Source organism: Calliopsis andreniformis, chromosome 1 (assembly GCF_051401765.1).
Source record: "Calliopsis andreniformis isolate RMS-2024a chromosome 1, iyCalAndr_principal, whole genome shotgun sequence".
Taxonomy (NCBI): domain Eukaryota; kingdom Metazoa; phylum Arthropoda; class Insecta; order Hymenoptera; family Andrenidae; genus Calliopsis; species Calliopsis andreniformis.
Genome location: NC_135062.1, coordinates 1,932,995 through 1,955,052, shown reverse-complemented (window position 1 = coordinate 1,955,052; position 22,058 = coordinate 1,932,995). Strand labels below are relative to the sequence as shown.

At 36.3% G+C, this 22,058-nt stretch overlaps 1 protein-coding gene across 3 annotated transcripts; it reads left to right on the top strand.

The window, feature by feature from the left end:
* Window positions 1–6,532: 6,532 nt before the first annotated feature.
* LOC143182033 (putative divalent cation/proton antiporter TMEM165) lies at window positions 6,533–10,411 on the top strand. Of its 3 annotated transcripts, XM_076382786.1 has the most exons (7): window positions 6,533–6,922; window positions 6,995–7,196; window positions 8,670–8,845; window positions 8,971–9,039; window positions 9,104–9,153; window positions 9,303–9,356; window positions 9,473–10,411. In XM_076382786.1, the coding sequence occupies exons 1-7, from the start codon at window positions 6,761–6,763 to the stop codon at window positions 9,543–9,545; spliced, it is 786 nt and encodes a 261-aa protein (XP_076238901.1). In that variant the 5' UTR covers window positions 6,533–6,760; the 3' UTR covers window positions 9,546–10,411. The 3 variants fall into 3 exon arrangements, with proteins under 3 accessions (XP_076238901.1, XP_076238909.1, XP_076238893.1); XM_076382794.1 differs by having other exon boundaries at window positions 6,534–6,922; window positions 8,971–9,153; window positions 9,473–9,555; XM_076382778.1 differs by having other exon boundaries at window positions 6,536–6,922; window positions 8,971–9,153; window positions 9,251–9,356.
* The last annotated feature ends 11,647 nt before the right edge of the window (window positions 10,412–22,058 follow it).

Sequence of the window (22,058 nt, the reverse complement as noted above, 5' to 3'; positions counted from 1 at the left end):
CGATTTCGATATAGAAGCTACCGTCTTTCTAAAGGAAAAACTCCAACTTATGGTTCGTGCAAGTGGAGGCTGCCTTCGAACTCGTGAGGATCAGAAATGACGACACTAAACATCAACAAATTATTACCTAGCTAGACCCACCAGTTTTACCTTTTATCGCGATGTATTAAGAACTCCGACACACAAGGGCATGTACTAGACAGTAAAAGCGAGAATAATAAATACATTCCACGAATCAGAAGAATCTAAATTAAGACTGTGACTTCACGAACGGGCCTCGATGATGAGAAACTAACAATGTCTTCAACGGCTGAAAAATCTAGCTGGGAATTAAGTAGGTGATAACCTACTTTGATCCTTGGTCTTAGAACAGCTCCCCGAAAGTGTCCGAAATATTCTGGTAATTAACGACACCACGACCTTACAAAATTGGCGCTGCAGGTGGATAAAATAGCGGAAATCTCTTCACTGAACGTAGCAGCATGCAAAGTACCAAGATTGTTGACGGTATCGCCTAAGATCTAGTCCCTAGAAAAGATCGAACCTTTGCAAGAGCAAGTTTTCAAGCTAGTCACCATGATGGAAGCCTTAACTATTCGAGAAAAACCGACCGAGAAAAAATTCCGACCAAACTGGCGAGTACGGTCGCGTTCCAAGGGCGGCAATCCCATCCGACGCTGTTCCCAAGAAGGCTGGAGTAACCAAAGCGATCTTTGTTACTTTCATCGGCTCTTCGCAGAGAAATCATACTGCTATATTTCGCCTTATAGTTGAACAGGCAGAACCCCGGCAACGAATCAACAGGAAAATTAGCAGCCTGCCTTCGAATCGAGACAGCTTCGGATGACCGCATAGGAAACTACCGTCTCGTGGTTAAAGATAAGTGCAGTAATTTAAGTTTTTTAGCCAATAATGGAACGGACATAAATAGCAGAGTATTGGTGGGTTTTCAACGACTATGCAGCACTGTCGCGGAGGGAGGCGCCGAGTGGCTAATTGACAGAGGAGCAATGCAGGAACCTTCCATCTTACCAACAGATGGTAAGGTAGATAATCTTAATAACCAAACCGTCGGTGATGTGAAACTTCTAGATTATCCACGTTGATTAAAATAATGATAGATTTTGACAAGCTTGAACACTTTGTTTACTTGGTACATATAAGCATTTACATTTTCTTAATTTGAGAGAATTTATGTCATGAAATATTTCATAACGTAAATTATATATTAGTCGCTTTATATTAATTTTTTATTTAAATACTTTCGATATTATTTAAATGTATAAATCACAATAGAATCTTATATATTAAATTTTGTAATTTATATAATATTAAATATTAGCAATGTAGACAAGAACATTTAATGCACATGCCAGTAGTTCACAATCAATCAGAGAATCGTCGTCAAAATATTTACTGTTACGTATGATATTAGCAATGCATGACAAGTCCGTTTTTGGTATGACACCATTTTGTTTTGGAATATTTACAAAATTTATAAACTGGGCATTAATACGATGTGTATTCTTATACAATTGTGATCTCATAAGATTAATACATTTTTCACGAGTAAATAAATTATTGAACGTTTCCAGAGTGTAATATATATAGATATCAGCTAGAATAAATTTTATAAGCTTAACATCACGAATTCTGGTAAATTCTATTATAAATTCCCCTATTATAAACCCTACTATAAATTATACAGTCTATATCCCCCCCCACCCTTCATGATAAGATTCTACAGTCTCACACCGTTTAGACACTGAGACAATATAGTGAAGAGTTACATGTGTTACGAGCCGAGGGCTAGATAGTCTGACCGAGGGTTAGGATTTTTGGAATGTTCTTATTGTTTCGTAGACGAACCAACGGGTAACTTTGCACTCGTTGGGAGCCACTTCACGGATGTGGACGAACCAGAGCGCAACAGCCAATACCGGGAACCACCTTAGGTTTTAGGTAGGTTTTCGTGGACGAACCGACACTCAACTTGGCGAGTATCGGGAGCCACTAGGATGGAATAAAGACTGTAGACGAACCAGCGAGTAGCTTTGCACTCGCCAGGAGCCACGGGACGTGGACGAACTAGTGCGCAATAGCCAACACCGGGAGTCATTTGTAGGTTAGGAAAGGGACCTTCGCAAGGATTGCGAAGATGTTAATATAGCCTCGTAACTTTCAAATTTATCATATATCTCGAGCGGTAAAGATATAATATTTGTGGGATCGTTACGCGTTCGCTTCTTATTGGATTTCGGAAAGGTTTTGATTGAACTAAGTCCAATTTAACAAACCTTATAAAAATGTATATTATTACGAGTTTAAGTTTGACTCGAAGGAATACAATTATTGATGAGTTTAAGTGTCGCGGAACTAAGTCCTCTCTCTCTAGATTACACACAGAGGTATGCGGGGGACGCGTTGTTAAGACTACGTTACAGTGAATTTACTTTACGTACTGTACTCAAAGATTCTGCTCGAAAGAGAACTAATGCTCGATCTTGCTTTCTAGTCTAAGCCGCGTACTAAACTCGAACTGGATTGGAAATGAGCCCGCTAGACCAAATTTCTTGGCCCGTTTATAGTCAAAAATCTATGAGAAAATGGAGGGGACTCGGCTGCATCGCAGAGCTTCCAAGAAAAGTTCAGTGATATTAGTTTCAAAGAATTCTATTAATTGGGTGCAACGGAAATGCCTATCGGTCCTTGCATGGTGACTTCCAGGCAAAGTCAAAGGTCAACAGAAGGAGCTTTGAATCGAACCCTTTCATAGTTACTTTACGTAACTCGGCTGGACTCGTAACATATGATATACGTATATTCATGAATCAAAACCACACTCTCAATCATAACTGCATCGTATACTATATTAATCGTAATACTATATTAAGAAAATGTATCATTATTGGACTGCAATCAAATTCTGATCAAACATCAGTTCGACCATGTTGAACAATAATCAATCCACATTGATCCCATGATTGACCAATATCGAACCATGATTGAACCGTATCGAATCATGATTGATTCACATTAAACCATGATTGTGCCATATTGAACCATAATTGAACTGTATTGAACCGCGGTCAAATCATGACCAATCCATATCAAACCATGATTGAGCCATATAGAAATCTGACCGATCCACAACGAACCACGATTGAACTACATCAAATCGTAATTGAATCACATCGTGCCATGATCGTATTATGATTATGTACATACTTCAAATTGCTATTAAAACTACAGTCGAATCGTATCGAACAGCGATTAAATCATTATTACTATCACATTAAAAGTAAATAAGCAGAGAAAGAAGTAAAAAACATAATGAATATGTATATTTTACAATTTTGTCAGACATATAGAACCAACAGTTGAATAATTTAAATACATACAGTTTTGCTCTTATCCATAGTCTTGGTTTAGTTTATTTTGCCTATATTTGTCAATGCATTGTATTCGATTACACGATCATGCAGAATAAGACAGTCAGCTGTAGTATTTGCTGGAATATTTCCATCACAATCGAATTCTATACGCACATTCACAGTGCTGCTCTTGATTGAATTATTTCGATGTGAACAATCAATCACCACAAGAGGTCTATGTTGTAGAAACTCACCCATCGTTAGAAAGGCTTGTCTATTGCTTCATCCATAATACAACTTACAAAAATGTTGTATAAAGGGGCATATTTATTTCATACGGAGGTTGAACTTCTGTGTCAGCTTTTATGTATTCGGGAAGCTTGTCCCACAAATTGCCAATTTATCTACCAAACTCGCACATATATATCTCACATATATTTCAACTGTTCAGAGGAGAGATCATGAATGGCGATGTAATCCAATATGATGAGAAACATTTCGACTAATAAGTGAATTTTAATTCGATGCATGCCTATAAATAAGAGCAATATGACCACATATTTATCAGGGTCATGAAACATCTGGTTCGCTAGACAATCTACGTATATACAAGTGTAACGTTCCAATGCATTAGGCGAAAAGGAAGGAACAGGTTTTGAGAGAAGAACGGCTTCCTCATGAGTTTAGGATAGTGATAGTTCGTGTGGCGTGCGGTAAAAGAGTGAAATCTACGATTTAGATCTGTTTAACATTAATAATTTATTCAAACCTATTAAATAATCGAACATTAGAAAAAAACAAAATCAATAATTATCAATAATTATTAACTATCTTGAGCATGGTAGTCCGTGACGAGTATCGATATAAACTTGTAATCGATTCTTAATTTAAACACTAACGGGATGTGTCCTAATAGTTAACGATATGCAAGAATAATCAGTTAGCGATTATTAACTTCGTTAGAAAAATAAATGGACACACACAGAAACTGAACCACTGTACTAACTTCGTTAGAAAAATAAATGGGCAGAGATAGAAGCTGAACCATTGTTTATTCAAAGAATCAGGCCAGCCGACTGATTCCTTCCGGGGTTCTATATTGACTGTCAACCTTCTCGTCCGTCTCAAGCGATGACGCCCCGTTGCCCCCACTTTCGCACTATGCCTTTATTAAGGTGTTGCCCGAAAGTTAACACGATGTGAATTAACAATAATGATTGTTCGGTAGTGTTTCGAGTTGTATTTTATACGCGAGTACGTAGAAAGTGAGGTTAGCGTGACTTGAGTATGTACAAAATGGGGTTAGCGCAACGTGTTCTGTCGATGCCGGTAATGTAGATGAGATTATGTCGAACATCGATCTTGATCTGCTGAAGTTTGAACGCTCGGTTAAGCAACTTCGAGTCGCACTCTGACTTACTGGAGTCTCCAGTCGCTATAGCCGTAGAGACCTTGTCTCAAACGAAGCGGTCTGTGGTCTTTCGCAATGCAGAATATGTTCGTCGGTCTTATTACTCCGAGTTTTGTATGTTTGGATGCCAACGCTATCAATCCCAGGAGGAGTATCAAACACCTTTAATCCTCTGGGCATTGAGTCGCTATAACCGCCGGAACCATGTCACGAGCGGAGCGGTCTCTAATAACCTTCGAGATAGTCAATGCGTTATTCTTGCCGTCCAAATCTGTTCTCTCTCTTTGAGATGCGGGTGGAGCACCTCCTTATATACTTAAAAACTGAAGCACGCGCATGCGCGCTAATTCGGGACAGTCACTATCCTATTCTAATATTTACAATAATAACTTAAATTAATTGCAATGATAAAATATTATAAAAGTAATAGTTGAAGTCAATTGTAATTAACGAAATATTATGAATGCAATGGGGAGGGTTATATATGTGTGGAAAAGCTATCGTAGAAAAGGAGCGTATTAGGCGAAAAAAAGAGATGGCTATATGTATGGTGTAGGAAGTGGTGGATCACTCTAGGGCAATGGCACAGCATAGGAGGGGCCATTACATAAGAAAAAATTTTTGACAACAGAACTCAAATAATTGGCAAGAACATGGTAATATGTTAGTAAACACTATACGCGAAATCATTTGTGATTCATCTAATTGTGGAAAGACTAACGTGTTAATAAGTATATTAGAAAGCCCTCACGATGTACGATTTGAGAATGTATATGTGTATTCGAAGTCATTGCAGCCGCCGAAATACCAGTATTTTGAGAATTTATTGGCTTCGACAGATAAAATAAGTATTTTAAATTTTCCAATAATTGCGGTGTCATATCACCAAACGAATCACTTCCAAATTCAATTTTCACTTTTGATGAAGAAGCATGTGACAAACAAGATGCGATAAGAGAATACTTTACAATAGGAAGGCATTCAAACATAGACTCTCTCTATCTCTATCAAACATATGCAAAAATTACTGAACATCTTACACCCGATAATGCGAATCTACTGACGCGGACACTCCTGCATACGCACTAGGAGCGAGTGGACGTCACCGAATCTTGTTTCTTTTATGAATTGAATAATTGTGTTCTAGACAGTTACAAAAATACTATTGAAAGTGTATTAAGAAAATAATAAACTACTTTAGACATAAATAATTTCTTTCATTTACATAAATAATATCTATAATTTCAAATATGCTATTTCAGTTGTGCATATTTTTATTATAAAAAATTTGTTTAAAAAAGTAGTATACGTTAATTTATATTTGAACAAATAATTATTACTAAAAGATATTAGATATTAGTGATATGAAACTTGAAATATGTCTGCAATATATTACTTATTTTTTTACAAAAAATTTCTTTAAATGAATTATATTCATTTTCAGTGAAAACATTCACCATCAGGAGATACGTCATGATGACGTAGTGTTCATGTTCAATAGTTACAGGGTAAAAAATCATTTTTTGGTCTGTAAATATGAAAAATAACACATACGTGATCAGAGTCCAACACTAGCCTTCAGTCACTATGGACTTACTGTTCTCGAGAAATTCGGATGAGTCCTACGTCTCCCGCTTTTCGTTTAGTACTTTTCCATGACACCTATGGAGCTATAAAATGACCAACCAAAACCGCAAAGATTCCCATCTATAAAGCAATATTATTTATCTATGACCAGTGCGAAGACTCAGCATACATGTGAAACGGAAAATATTAATACTAACGACTCCGTTCAGATGGCAAATATAATTTATTTTTAAAGATGGCATGGTTAAATTAGACGCATAACCTTTTCACGGTCAAAAACCGCATACTGTATCCTGTATCGAGTATTATACAGATGATACAGATCAGTTGGTTTAAGGTGTTAAGCGCAGAAGCGCTTAAGTGTACGTGTGTTTACATACGTAGATAAATGAGGTTTCGATGGAAGAGTACAATGGGTTCCAGAAGATTTGCACTCAAAACAAACTTTTTTGTGCATATAAGCATATTAGGCTCTTTTCTTTTGTACGAGGTTTCAGGTGAAAGTGAACCCCGATATGATGATAAATATCAAATTATAATGACGTCGATGGCAAGTATTTCATTCTACCTTTGTCAGATAATGTTAGACTTTGGTAATAATCATTTTTGTAATAAATTTTAGAAACCTGAAAACAAAATGACATCACAAACCATAGACAATCTAGGATTTTTACACGCATTTATAGCTTCCTTGTCGGTTATCGTTGTTTCTGAATTAGGCGATAAAACTTTCTTTATTGCTGCTATTATGGCAATGAAACATCCACGATTAACAGTTTTTGTAGGAGCGATTAGTGCTTTGGCGTTTATGACTATTCTTTCAGGTACTGTCATGCATCAATCATTTAATTATTTTATTAATAAACAAGAAGCTGTACTTAAATTAACAGAAATTACAACAAATCTACATTTTCTTTCACAACTGGAGAACGTAACACAATTTGACTTCTTGATAGAGTTTACAAAATATTTTTAGTTTTATTTTGGAATTATAAGGGATTAATTAGGTTTTAAAATAATTCAGGTCTTGAAAACAATTTGAAAATTACAGATCTATAATGATCACTTATAAATTTTACGTAGATATTAAATTCTGTCTAATTATTATCATATTCAAATTATACCATATATTTAGTTATCAAAATAGTAAAAGCAAACGTTCACCAAATCAAGAGCAATGAGGTGTTAAAATACGAGTATGTTCCAAAATGTTGGTAATATTTTGATTTGCTTCATAAATTGTCTATGTCCAGAACAGATTATTAAATGATATAGAATAAATAAATGACAATATTAAAACCCAATTTTAAAATTAAAAATTTAGAAAAATCTCAAAAGATTTTTAATGTTGGTATATGTATCAAACGTGTGTTGTAAAAGTGATACAATTCAGAAAACATGATTTTTGAATTTCCATTACTTATTGCAAAAATTCTATTAACTCAACTTAGTCTGGGAGCTGATTAAACAAATTTCTTAAATAAGTAACTACATTGTTTCAAGTTATTTGCAAGTAAAAAGTAACTTCTGCACAATAACTTCTGAAGTGACTTCTGAGTAACTTCTGAACTTCTAGACAATTTTATTCCTTTTGCCAATATTATTGGTTTAATATATCATTTTTTTCTAAACTCGCAAATAGTCTTTTGCTTTTTCTGAGAAACATACATTTTTGAGTTGTCATTTTTTAAGTACATATACAATATGATGTTTCAATTTGTAAAAGAGTTGTTAAAATTCTCTTTATAAGAAATTTCAATTGTAGTAGCTGTTAATATATTAACAGAATTCTACAAAGGAAATTTGGGAATCATGCTTAACCCATTCACAGTTGATCACAGTTGTTCATTATAATATTTAAAGCCTGGCATAAAGCTTTATAATTTTTGTTGCTATACTAAAATAAGAATTAACACAATTAGAATATTGTTTTCTGCCTATACACTTTCTTCTTACTTTATTGCAAGAAGTGTAGTTTTTTTGTATTAAACATATTTTTTTTCTTCTGTTTCCTTCAGTTAATATTAACTTAGATTAAAGTAAAATTATTTGACCTTAAGAAATGTTTTTCTCAGTAAAATTTCTAATAATTGCAGTGAAGGAGAAACATGACACAAATAATTTTTAGCCATGATACACAGTAGATATTTCTGTGCAATGAAAAGTCCATCCATAACTATGAATGGGTTAATTTTGTGTCCTACATTAATCAAGGTATCATCAATATCAGTTATACTAAAAATGAGAAACTATTTGTTAAACTAAAAAGCCAGTTATTATTTCTATGTGATTTTTAGTGATCTTTGGATATGCTGCAACTATAATTCCACGTGCCTATACACATTATATTTCTACACTTCTTTTTGCTTTATTTGGTTTAAAAATGTTAAAGGATGGCTATTACATGTCAGGAGGAGAGGGACAAGAAGAATTAGAAGAAGTTCAATCTGATTTAAGAAAACGAGATGATGAGGTATAGACACTAAAAATCAAATAGTTTTAGACTTTCTTTGTAAATTCGATTGAGAAACATTTTGAAACTAGATTCTCAAAAGTTTTTGCAGGAATTAAATAATCTTAAAATATCATCATTTTCAGTATGAAAAAGAAACAGGAAGCACTCTAATACAAGATCCAGAAACTGGAGTTATTAGAAAGACTGTAAAAGTTAGTGCGCTTATGCTTCTTTCAAGAATATTTCTTCAAGCGTTTACACTAACGTTCCTTGCAGAATGGGGAGATCGTTCACAACTTACAACTATTATATTGGCAGCAAGAGAGGTGAGACAGTTATACCTGCAACATACATTATGTCATTCAATGTTTGTAAAGTAAAGACTTCAGTTTGGAAAAAATGAAGAAATTCTATTACTTTTAGAATGTTTATGGAGTTGTAGTAGGTGGAATATTAGGACATTCATTCTGTACAGGTTTAGCAGTATTAGGTGGCAGAATGATAGCTCAAAAAATATCAGTGCGAACAGGTAAAGTATAAAATATATTTAAATAACAAAATTATATTTCCTGAAAAATTAAAAGTTATATATAAATTATATTTTTTACAGCAATATAAAATTTCATACATGTTTGTTATTTCTAGTGACCATAATTGGAGGGTTAGTGTTTCTACTATTTGCTTTAACAGCGCTTTTTATCAGCCCCACAGAAGATGAATGAACCCTCGAAACTGCTATCCCCCTCGGCCAGAAGTGGAAATACTGAGGTGTTGTCCAAAGAGTATCGGATAGAGTGCAGGGTTCCATAAGAGCCATATGTATAAAAGCCACTGATCTCTATACCTGGATACGGTATAGGGCTTCTGAGCATAGGTTGCTGCTGAGAGCAATAGAAGTGCCGCCATATTATGAGAATATAACAGACGCGATACTTATGGGGGACCAGAGATATTAAGATTTCGAATTCACATGTATACTTGCAGCGCTATTTGATACTACCTTACGGTTCAATGTCATTCAACAATTATTCAGTTTCGGTGTAGTTATTTTTTTGTAAAAATTTTCTACAATCCACAAGATACTAGATTTACGGGATTGTGTAAAATGTACAGAAACAATGAGCAGACATGTAAACTGAAAGTCTTAGTATTTTGAGTCCTCCACAAGCGTCGTGTTTGTTGTATTCTGATAATGTGACGGCACCTCTATTGCTGTCGTCGTGCTAAACCTCATTCTGTATTCAGATATAGAGATCAGTGAACATTTATCATTTTATAAGTGACTAACTGACTAACTCTGTTTTATCTATGATTAATAATGAGATTATGTGAAATGGTAGTGTGGTCGCAATAACAGAGCGGTCTTTAGATAGAAGGAAAGCTCAGTCACGATACACGAGTATATCTATTATACTTATTAATTAATTATCCAGAAGGATAATGGTAAATGGGTTAGGAAAGCATCTAATCCCACACGGGCCCCACTACACATAATCACTTCTTGAGAGGTGAAGGCTTAGGATTATATTGTACTTGGACAAATAAATGAATCAACTCAATGTAGTTGTAAAAAAAAAGGAAAAATAATATATTCGAAGAGATTTATAAATTTCCTTGGAACAAAATTACTTCGAGGTTAACTAATCGGAATTAACAGTGATATAAAATAATAATAAAAAAAAAACGTGATAATAATATTGGAGCAAAAGGAGAACGCGTTATTCAAAATGAACAAGTAATTATATAATAATACAGATAATACAAACAAAAAGTAAAGTATGTGGTACAAAAAAAATAATAAAAAGAAAGTAACAAATTTTATATTGCACTGCTTCAGGTGGTTTTATATGCCAAGGTGGTCGCAAGAACACCAAGGTATATCTACGATATCAATCAACGATATCAATGTACTTCAGACCTCGCGGAGAATACAAATGGCGATACCACGTGGTTAACAAATTGGAGATCAAAATCAATACAAAGTAATGCCAAATAAATATCAATATCAAAATCATACAAAATAAAATCAAAATCATATTAGATAATCTGTGTAACTTACACAATTAAAGAAATCGATAAAAAATCCAAATCAGTGTCCAAAATCGTGTCCGAACCAATGCCTAGATTCTAGATTATGCCGGATCGTAATACGAACTGCCTGCTTTATACTCTATTTACTGTTAGTACTGAAAAAAAGAGAGCACACGCAGATCTTTAGAACGATTAAATAAACTATTTACCAGACATGTGTCAAACACACACCAGTTTCAGTATGTCTTTCGACCCCTTAAAGAAGCAAGGTGCATTGTTAGCGAAACGTTGGAAAACTTTTTCTCCAGGACACGGCTTACACCCGAGTTTCAACAGTGAGAACTGTGTGACGTTGGGCCGTGAAAGTCTCAAATATCTGATTAGATAACGGGAGGCCATTCTACAGAAAGTGAATTCTTTCTCCAAATTCCGTAAAAAGGTACAATATCTTTATACCCTGACTTTTTTAAAGTGGTACCGTGATCAGAGCATTGTACCCCGCTTTTTGGTTATCAAATACCATATTGACACAATCAAGTTTAGGTGCATCCTGCAACGTACAAGTTTTGCCTTGCTACATGAAAGAATCACTTATATCAAGAAAGATATCTACCACACCTCCAACAAGCTCGTTCGCCTATACCTTGAATTGAGTAACCTAATACATTCAAAACTGTGGAATAAAGGAATAAAGACATCTGTACTCAAAAGCAAACTCAAAAGTTTAATAACAACTTTGCTTTGCTTCTAAGGTCATTTCAACAGAAAACATTATCTGCCAGGTTGAGAACGTCATACATAACCTTCTACTTGAAAAGGCCAACGAGATCAGAAGGCTCATTACTAATGCCTTAAAATCGGCGAATAAACTCAAATCCAACCTGATCAAAGCCGAAAAGGTGGTTTTGTTGGAAATAATGAAACGGAAAGATATCCTCGTTTTACCTGCAGACAAAGCCAACACACCGGTTGTGATGAATAAAGATGAATACATAAACAAGACCTACACTCTACTTAATGACGAGACTTACAGGACACTATCCAAGGATTCTACTAAATCTATGGCCAGAATCACTTCCACTCTGATCAAACAGTCTCAACTATCAGACCATATCCAGAAATCTATCCTTCCTAAAAAACTTAAAGTACCCAGACTCTACGGACTACCTAAAATACACAAATCCGATATTCCATTAAGACCTATGCCTTGCCAAATACCTCGCTTCTGCCCTCAAACCACTTACGAGAAATACAAACAGTTACATCCTCAATTCCACTCATTTCATCCAGAGAATACAAAACATCAAAACTCAACCGGGTGATATTCTCGACAGCTTTGACATATAATCCCTTTTCACTAACGTTCCCATCAACGATAGTATAAACATCATCAAAGGCAGAATTCCTAACAACTTTGTCCTTCTAGTCCACCGCTTCCAAGACACATACTACGAACAAGTGTCGGGACTGTCGGGAGCAGCAACGGGATCTTCATGGAGCATCTGGAGGATCAAATCCTCAAAAAGACCCCACTGGAACCATCACAATGGTTCAGATATGTTGATAACACCTTCGTAGTATGCAGTCATGGAAAAGACCAACTCTCAAACTTCCTAACCTATATCAACTCTTTACGTCCCAACATACATTTCACTATGGAAACAGAATCTGAACAACAGACACTTCCTTTCTTCGGTGTACTTGTGACTAGGAAACCAAGCGGTTCTCTAGGGGATCAGGTATACAAAAAAGTCACATCAATAGATACCTACACGCCTCCTCCCATCACCATCCATCACAAAAAAAGTTAGTAATCAACTCCCTAATACACTGAGCTGTTAATATTAGGAAAAATGAACACCTACCTCAGGAACTTCATTACATTACAACCAGTTTACAGCAAAACGGCTTTTCCAAATACAAAATAAACCGCACTATAAACAGAATCATGAACTCACCAAACAAACAACCCATCCCAGACAATAGTAACAAACGAACCACCACCTTCCTCCCGTACATATAGAGCACAACTGACCGTATAAGCAGAATACTCGAAAAAAACACAATATAAAGACCATCTTCACCACACATACCAAGATTGGCCAAATGCTTACTTCCCCTAAGGATCTTCAATCGCAGTTTTCATCGGCAGGAGCGTACAAAATATCTTGTTCATGCGGAAAAGTATACATTGGCGAAACTGGGAGGAGCGTGAGTGGGAGGCTCAAAGAACATGAGTGTTGCATCAGATTGGGATATACACAATCCGCTGTTGCAGAACATTAGAAGGCAACAGAACACATGATACTCTTTAACGAAACAAAGATTCTAGCCAATACTAAAGACTACTTCCCCCGAAAACATCGGGAAACGTTGGAGATAATGAAACATCCCAATAATATCAACAGGGATACTGGTTACCACTTGAATCCCATCTGGAACACGCCCTTCCCAGTTTTAAATTGTCCAGCTAAACGATTAAAACAACACCTTTGGTGCCCAATGATCCGGAACATCTCTCATTGGTGCTCAGTGATCCACGAACAACACTCGGTACACTTAAATAGTGCACCGTGCCAGACACACACCAATTTCAGTGTCTTTCGACCCTCTGAAGAAGCCAGCTGCAATGCTAGCGAAACGTTGGCAAACGCACTGCATCCTTGAGTGAATCTCTGCTCGAAAATAACTGCTACAAAGAAACTGTTAAATTAAAGAGATTGAGAGAATAAAGAAAAGAATAATTAGTCCACGGCCTCCCGTCACGTACCTCACGACTTATCGACGAAGAGTGATCGATTACGGAAATCAGGATAGGCAGGATCCAGGATCCTTTGCAAGTTATTGATACATTGAACTCCTGTCGTATCAGTGAGAAGTCCTGGCGAATCAGGTGAGGTAGCGCCACGGGAGCCGTTGAGCGAATCGTCAACTCGTACTTTTCGATATATCATTCGTACTCTCTTTCCGGTTTCCTCTACAGTTTACCAATTGCTTAATTTTTGTACGCATACAACATTCTCCATTGCTCCTTTGAATAATTAACAGTTAGTGATTATTAAACCCGTTGTGACAATTCACATAGGTTTTCGAACGTTGACGGGAAACGCTTAGCATCTTCATCGCGTGATATCGTCGCTACTCGCGTTGGATCCTGTCGTATGCTATCTCCAGTTTTTATGCGAGTTTCAAAACTAAACGTCGAAGGTTCTCGTTTGGATTTTTGTATATTTCAACACATTAGTTTCAATTTTTCTTAAAAATTTTAATACTGCATTCATACGTGTGTGTTTACCATTACCTGCACAGCTGGACATATCATTATTGTCTGTCACATTTGCATCTTTCTCCCTTGTGTACTCTGCACTATTTTTGTTACAAATTTTTGTTTGGGTGGTTCTGGCACTCTATTGTACAAAAACACAAACACAGAAACACTATCAGTATATCCCAGAAAAAACATTGTCGGTGTAAAAATGAACACCCAGTACGTTTGCAAAAATCGTGGATATTCCGCTCTTACAAAGTATCGAAATGAAATAAAGCCAAATACATAAGCCTTTTATAGTTTATGTGAATAGGAAATGCGAAGGAAATGTTTTAATGGGAAAAACATTCCCATTAATTCTGTCAGAACTAGATCTAGGGAATGCAGAGAGTTTCAAATAAGCTTGTGCCACCTCTGCTAAAAATGCAGTTCTGAAATCCTCGCTCAGTTGTTACCAATATTTAAATTTATTATAGCTGATAGGATCGCTTATTTGACGTATAATTGATTCACCCCCAACACTCGTAGTGTAAATGTAATGTACCTACTTAACCTCTAGTTAGTATATCAAAAGCTTTGATAGAAACTTGTGTTATGTCCTTTCTAATTTCTCCTACTCCCTCTAACCTCTCTTAATCCTGTTTCCTTCCTTAATCCAAGCCTGAGACCTAGATCTAATTCTGACAGAATTAATGGAAATGTTCTTCCCATTAAAACATTTCCTTCGTAAAAGGGCCCGCCAAGTACGTTTTATTTTTTTTTATATATATGCTTATCTCGCAATTTTTTCACAACGCACGCTGGACTATTCACATAAACTATGTGAGTTAGTTTAAAGGCTTATGTGAAAGGCTTATGTACTTAGCTTTATTTCATTTCGATACTTTGTAAGAGCGGAATAACCATGATTTTTGCAAATGTACTGCGTGTACATTTTTACACCGACAATGTTTTTGCTGGGATACATTGATAGTGTTTTTGTGAGGATACATTGACAATATTTTTGCTGGGATCGGAAGAATCACGATTTTTGCGAATGTACTTGGTGCATGTTTTTACACTGATAGTGATTTTGTTGGGATTTAATTATTTTCTGCAAAGTTTACCCCCTTTCTCCAATCAACACAAAGCTGGAATACACCGATAGTGTTTTTGTGGGGATACATTGACAATATTTTTGCTGGGATACAAAACTACCCCGCATGCGACGAGCACAAATTATTAGGTGCGGGAGGAGAATCACCGTTGAATAGCTCTGCAAGTGTTAAAGAAACAATAATTAAGAAAGCAACCCCGTATCTTCTGCCGTGATATGATTTTGAGAAAAAAAGGAGGAAAAACAACCACAGCCGCAACCATTAGAGTCAAAATCACAAAAGAGAGAAATAAATCCAGAAAAGAAAAGTCGTGAATAAACATGGAATTTATAAGTTATAAGTGCATAAAAGTAAAATAAAAATCAAATTAGAAGCTTCTTATGCTTATAACTATAACTGTAACTTATAACTATATATGTTAATTAACAGTATACGTGTTTACTTATGATTTTCTTTTTCTATATCTATTTACGGCTGTTGTAACCCTGATAGTTGTGGCTGTTGTGATTGTAGCTGCGAAAAGTAATAATTACTTTCTATAATTAATAAATTTATTAATAAGATATTTTTTGTGTTTTTATTTTTGTCCCTTTTATGATACTATATTTTCTAGTAAAATATATATGTGATCTGGTCTATGAAAAGGCGGCTTAGGTGTCAAAAAATCATTTTCCACTTTTTTGCCGATTCGAATAGAGTTTAAAACGCTCTGTCATATGGAGAAAACCAGAAAGTCATAATTTGTTGAAAAGTTTACTAAAACTGAAGAGAAAGAAGAGTACAATGTTACGTACGGAGAATACTTTCCGACTACTCTCTCAAATATTCAAGTCTCCGCCTGTTAAGAGAAAACGCCCTAGCACTTACGTTTTTTTCGTTATCTTAATGTAAGCGCGGCTCCGAGCAGCTGGGTAGCAACCACGACGCTGTACCAACCGTGAGAAATTTCCTTATATGGAAATTTCTAACGAACCCCCACTCATTTTTCGGCCTATATAAACTCAGAGATTTTAGCCCTAACGGGTTCAGAACAGTACCGTCACGTTGATAGTCAAGTTCGTCAGAGTTGGTTGCTATCCAGTTAGATCGGGCTAAAGTTCCCTTTCGAGTCTACAGTTAACCTCATAGAATCCGCGAGTCGGCATAAATTCTATCTGGCAATTCCTACGACCACTCTGTAAGTCCCCGCATCGCCAGTGCGTTAACACCGTGCATTAAAATCATACACTTTACGCGACAACACTACACTGTACACTTGTACGTAAAGACTGATTTAGAATATATTCAAGTATTCATTGTAATTTTGCGTAGATTGCTTACAAACCTATAACTACCTTAAGCGATCCCATTCGAAGTTGACAGATCCACCACGATACAGCTTAACCGCTCAAGTTGTATCAATTAATAATTTAAAAAGTTACGAGGCTCACTAACATCTCCTGCGGCTCTCTGATCTTACATCAGTTTCGTCCGCTTACCCTTACTTCCAAAGAAACTGCATTCAACCTAGTGGCTCCTCGATTTATTCGAGTTCGTCCACGAAAGCTAACCTATCTTGTAGCTAACTGATTTTTACATCAGTTTCGTCTACTTCCTACAGCTACCTGATACCAGGTTCGTCTGTACATTATCCAACTTCCTTACAGCACCCTGATTTCGCATCAGGCTCGTCTGTTCGAATTCGCCAACCTCCTTAACAGCACCTCAATTTAATTTGAGTTCGTCTGTAAAACTGATCCTAGTGACTCCCTGATTTCGCATCAGGTACGTTCACAAACTCACTCTCCTGCGGCTCACTGATCACCGATCAGTTTCGTCCGCAAGCACACCTATCCTCAGAGGCTACCTGATTTTACATCAGGTCCGTCCTCGTCTACAATAATCCTAACGGCTCACTGATCTCGCATCAGTTTCGTCCGTGTACCAACCAACACATCAACCACTATATTCTTTGGAAATATACCTATCCTCGACGGTCTCTCGCGCTGCTCGCCTCCCGTCTCGTAACAACAAATACGAAAAAATTATTTTTTTTGAAAATCTGGAATAAAGAGAGAGGGGGGGGGGAGAGAGAGAGAGAGAGATTAAATCTTTATTCCGGATCAGTCCTTATGACTGTACACGAGATTTTAGGATTCAAGTACATAAATTAAGTATTTTGTACATCGGTTTATAAGATAAAAAACCATTATTATTTAGAAAACTAGTTTTCAAAAAGTTTAGAAATCCGAAACTAGCAACTTAACGCGATTAACTACGATAATATTCCGAGCTGAAACAACACTTGACGTCCTTGAATATACAGGGTGTGCCAGAACAACTGTAAGTCCCGAGAAGGGGTGATTCCTGGGGTAATTCTAAGCAACTTTTTCCTTAGCGAAAATTTCTTCCGAGCTTTCGTTAACGAGTTATTAATGAAAAACATCGACCAATCAGAGAGCGCCTATAGCGGGCGGACGGCTGTCCGGTGACAGGCCACAAGCTACGCGTAGTGTTCACTACTTGCTGTGCTCGAGTCTTGTACAAGAAACTCAAGATCTCTACGTTATTGCTCAATTTCTCTTAAACTAACAGATGGAAAATTATGAAAAAAATCAGGAACACGTTAGCTATCGCGACACATATTATAGACTTTTTCAGATTTTTTAATTAATTATCCAAGTTGTGAAAAATAAAAAACGAGGAAAAAGAATTTAAAAATGCCGGTTTAGTAAAGTAATAGCATAGTAAAAAAACTAAAAAACAATGTTTTCATAGTTCTTACGGATTGTGCGTTATTTTACTGTGTATCAAAACATTGAAAACTGTACAATAATACTTATTTCATAATGAATGAACGAAAATTGGACGTATTAGTTGCTGTAATCGGTAAAAAGTACGGAAACCTTGATTTTTAGTTTTTTAATTATGACGAACCAAGGCAAAACATGTTTAAATAAATTGAGATTAATAATATGACTCTAGTAATACGAGTACAGTAATGTTGCGGACGAGAGCCGTTTCGTCTTCACGGACGAGAGCCGCGGTTTACCCCCACTACCTCGTTTGATACGTGCCGCCGAGAAACCAATTCTTGGAACCATCGCGTTCGAGCTCGACGCCCGAGAACAAGGATGTCATAAAAAACAACGATAGCATTAGGGATTTAAATAGGAGAAATTGAAGTTTCTTATTCGCAAACGGATTTTCACGCAAGTAACACCAATCGATTCCTTGTGCTCTCCCGATTAAAATGATGTCAAACACGACATGATTCCGATTATTTTTAACAAAGATACATAAAACTTGGTTTGTAGAACGAAAGGTCATGCCATTGCATTATGTAAACAGACCCGGGCGCGACTCTCGTCCGTGAGTGGTAGTCGATTTTAAGCACGACCAGTCCCGAACGCTGCTCTCGTCCGTGAATGGTAGTCGATTCTCAGGCACGACTAGACCCGAGCGCGACTCTCATCCGCGAGTGGTAGTTGATTCGACGAGCACGGCTCTCGTCGTAGCATGTTAGAATGCTACGAAAAGTTCTCCAATTCACTAACTCCCTATTATTCCCTCATATTTTTGTGTTTAGTTATTTAATGACTGAAATTATTAAGAAAATGAAAGCGTAACACAAAAAGCATATAAGTTCCGTTTTAAATGTTTAGAAATTTTTATTTTTTTATTTTCAATATCTTCTTTCCGACATCAATTAAATATAATATACATAAATTCTGTTAGCCAAATCTTCATTTACTGTCATTTTTAGCTCGTAAAGAACTGATAGAAAAGTAACTTTGACGATTCTCTGTAACCGTCGCAGGGTTCCAACCTTTATTATTTAAATATCTTTATTATAAATAATAGGAATCATGTCGTATTTGATATCATTTTTATCGGGAGAGCACAAGGAATCGATTGGTGTTACTTACGTGAAAATCTGTTTGCAAATAAGGAACTTCAATTTTTCCTATTAAATCCCTAATGCTGTCCTTGTCTTTTCTGACGTCATTGATTTCGGGCATCGAGCTCGAGCGAGACCCTTTTTTTTGCTTCTCCGGTCGTGTACCAATTATCTCGGCGACCGAGAGCAAAGGAAGCCGAATCGACAACCAGTCGCGGACGAGAGTCGCGACCAGACCCGAGAGCGGCTCTCGTCCGCAACATTACTGTAATTACTATCGGTAAAACTCACTCATTCAGAAAGGAATTCACTTGCTGCTTGAACACTTGCTCCATTAGATCGTTGTGCCGATCCCGATCATTGGGGGATGATGCCCAGGTAGCGCTGATCGCAGGTATACAAGACCACAAGAAGACACCTCGCAGTTACAACACTTCGCGGTCATTAACACTGATCACTTCACTAAATGAGCACTTAACCTTTTAATGACCGACAACCGACTATTTTGAAACGTTCTGCGGCATTCCGTAAATAAAAACAAAATGTTACACAGTTCGGCGGCGAAATTACGATCGACACTGGCGATTTTTTCCAAAATCTCTTTCCTCGTGCCCTCGCATACCTCAAACGCGACTTCTCGGGTTGTAGCTTCGTCGAGATACTCGAATTTGATTTGTTAATTGACACCAACGAGGTTGGATCTTCCTCGGTTACTTTTTTAGTGGAAGTAGTAGGCTCTTCTTCGGGTCGAAAAAGTCGCAAGCAAATTCATGGGGAAAAGCAAAGGCATATGGAATTAGTGTGTAGTTTATGATCACAGGTATTGCCCTGCAAGTTCGAAGGAGCCATCGGTACCCGAGACTGAAGGCCGCAAGGGTCGCGTCGCGTTTACCATGGAAGTCCTTTCGATGCATTCGGACGGATGAAATATGGAATTGCCCGTTGTTAAAAAGCGAGCTGGGGGAACTCTTTTGGCGTTAAACATTTGGTCAACGAATATCTGGCCGAGACTAACCTTTCGCCGCGTTAGCGAATTATTGAATTTAATTTCCAAGTGGTTTATAAAGGAGATCCTCATTTTAGGTACCTAAATGCATTTACGTGCAGGTAAAAGATCCGTCAAATCTTTAATCAATGTTTCCGTACTTTGTACCGATTACAGCAACTAATACGTCCAATTTTCGTCCATTCATTATGAAATAAGTATTATTGTACAGTTTTCAATGTTTTGATACACAGTAAAATAACGTACAATCCGTAAGAACTACGAAAATATTACTTTTTAGTTTTTTTACTATGCCATTACTTTACTAAATCGGCATTTTTAAATTCTTTTTCCTCGTTTTTTATTTTTCACAACTTGGATAATTAATTAAAAAATCTGAAAAAAGTCTATAATATGTGTCCCAATAGCTAACGTGTTCCTGATTTTTTTCATAATTTTCCATCTGTTAGTTTAAGAGAAATTGAGCAATAAGGTAGAGATCTTGAGTTTCTTGTACAAGACTCGAGCACAGCAAGTAGTGCACTACGCGTAGCTTGTTGCCTGTCACCGGACAGCCGTCCGCCCGCTATAGGCGCTCTCTGATTGGTCGATGTTTTTCATTAATAACTCGTTAACGAAGGCTCGGGAGAAATTTTTGCTAAGGAAAAAGTTGCTTAGAATTACCCCAAGAATCACCCTTTCGCGGGACTTACACTTATTCTGGGACACCCTGTAGTTAGACACCTGGCAACGCGGAGAAAAGGAAACAACTAATGAGAAACTGACGAAGCGAATTGTTTACCTTTAACAGCTGTTTTCTCGATAACTTGATTTCGCACGTAAGCCCCCTTTTCATAGATCAGGTCACATATACCTATGATTTTTCTTTCCAATCCTTTCTACTTAGTATGACTATTGTAACGCTGATACATAGTTGGGGCTGTTATTCTAATTCAGAATGTGTGTATGATATTTCTATTTTATTACAAACATTTCTACTTCAACTATTTATAAATATAAAAACTGATAAGCGCATAAATAATGCTTATGCGTAAATAACTGAAACCATAAAATAAATTTAATTAATAAATTAAACTCAAAACATATAAATTCCTTTATTACTTTCATTTAAAGTACACAGTTATAGAGATAATAAAACTCAGATACATAACCTCTATCTCAACAAACTGTCAAACGAAAATCATATAATCATCAAATTTACCCGATTTAAAATAATAATCACAGCAATTTAAAAAAAACCGACAATCAGTACACGATTACTAAAAATAACACTGCTAGTTTATAAACATTTTTATTTATCTAATAAAAATACATTTATTAACAAGAAGTTTCACGATATTATTCGTATTATTCATTCATACTTGGCGCGAATCTCTGCTAAAACTCCTGATATGTTACCAATCACTTCAATCAAACAATGTCGACACACTTTTAAATTGATTTAGGACTAGGAAAATCGCATTTAACATCTTTTTCGTTCGCGCAAATTTACATAAGTCTATCTTTCTCGCTCTAACACAGCTAGTGATATAGCTGTTTCGATTCTTACAGACATATTCCTAGAATATTACCACCCATTTTCCGGCACACGAGCCGCTTAATATGCTATTTTTTCGATAATGCATACACTAATTTCATTAATATTTGCATCAATACGTAGGTGAAGGTTTATAGAGTTATAAGAAATCAACACCCATGAAGAAAACATCTTCTAAGATACTTGTAAAAAGCTCAAAAGTTCCAACATCTTCTCTTCACACCCTCATGTATAGATAAATTCTCGCCAGTTATCCCCACCACTCGTGGTGCGTATGCTTGACGCAAGTCTCTACTAAACTACTGATAGAATATTTCAGGTAATGAATTAATAAATCAATATTTGCTTAGAAACATTTTATTAAACATAAAAACTTCATCTTTTTCCCCTCTCTCTAAGAAAATAGACTCAT

Coding starts and splice junctions, on each gene's coding strand:
- LOC143182033 (XM_076382778.1), top strand. CDS start 6,761: ATGAGGTTTCGATGGAAGAGTACAATGGGTTCCAGAAGATTTGCACTC. Junction 9,154..9,250: donor TTATATTGGCAGCAAGAGAG/GTGAGACAGTTA, acceptor TATTACTTTTAG/AATGTTTATGGAGTTGTAGT. Junction 9,357..9,472: donor AAAAATATCAGTGCGAACAG/GTAAAGTATAAA, acceptor TGTTATTTCTAG/TGACCATAATTGGAGGGTTA.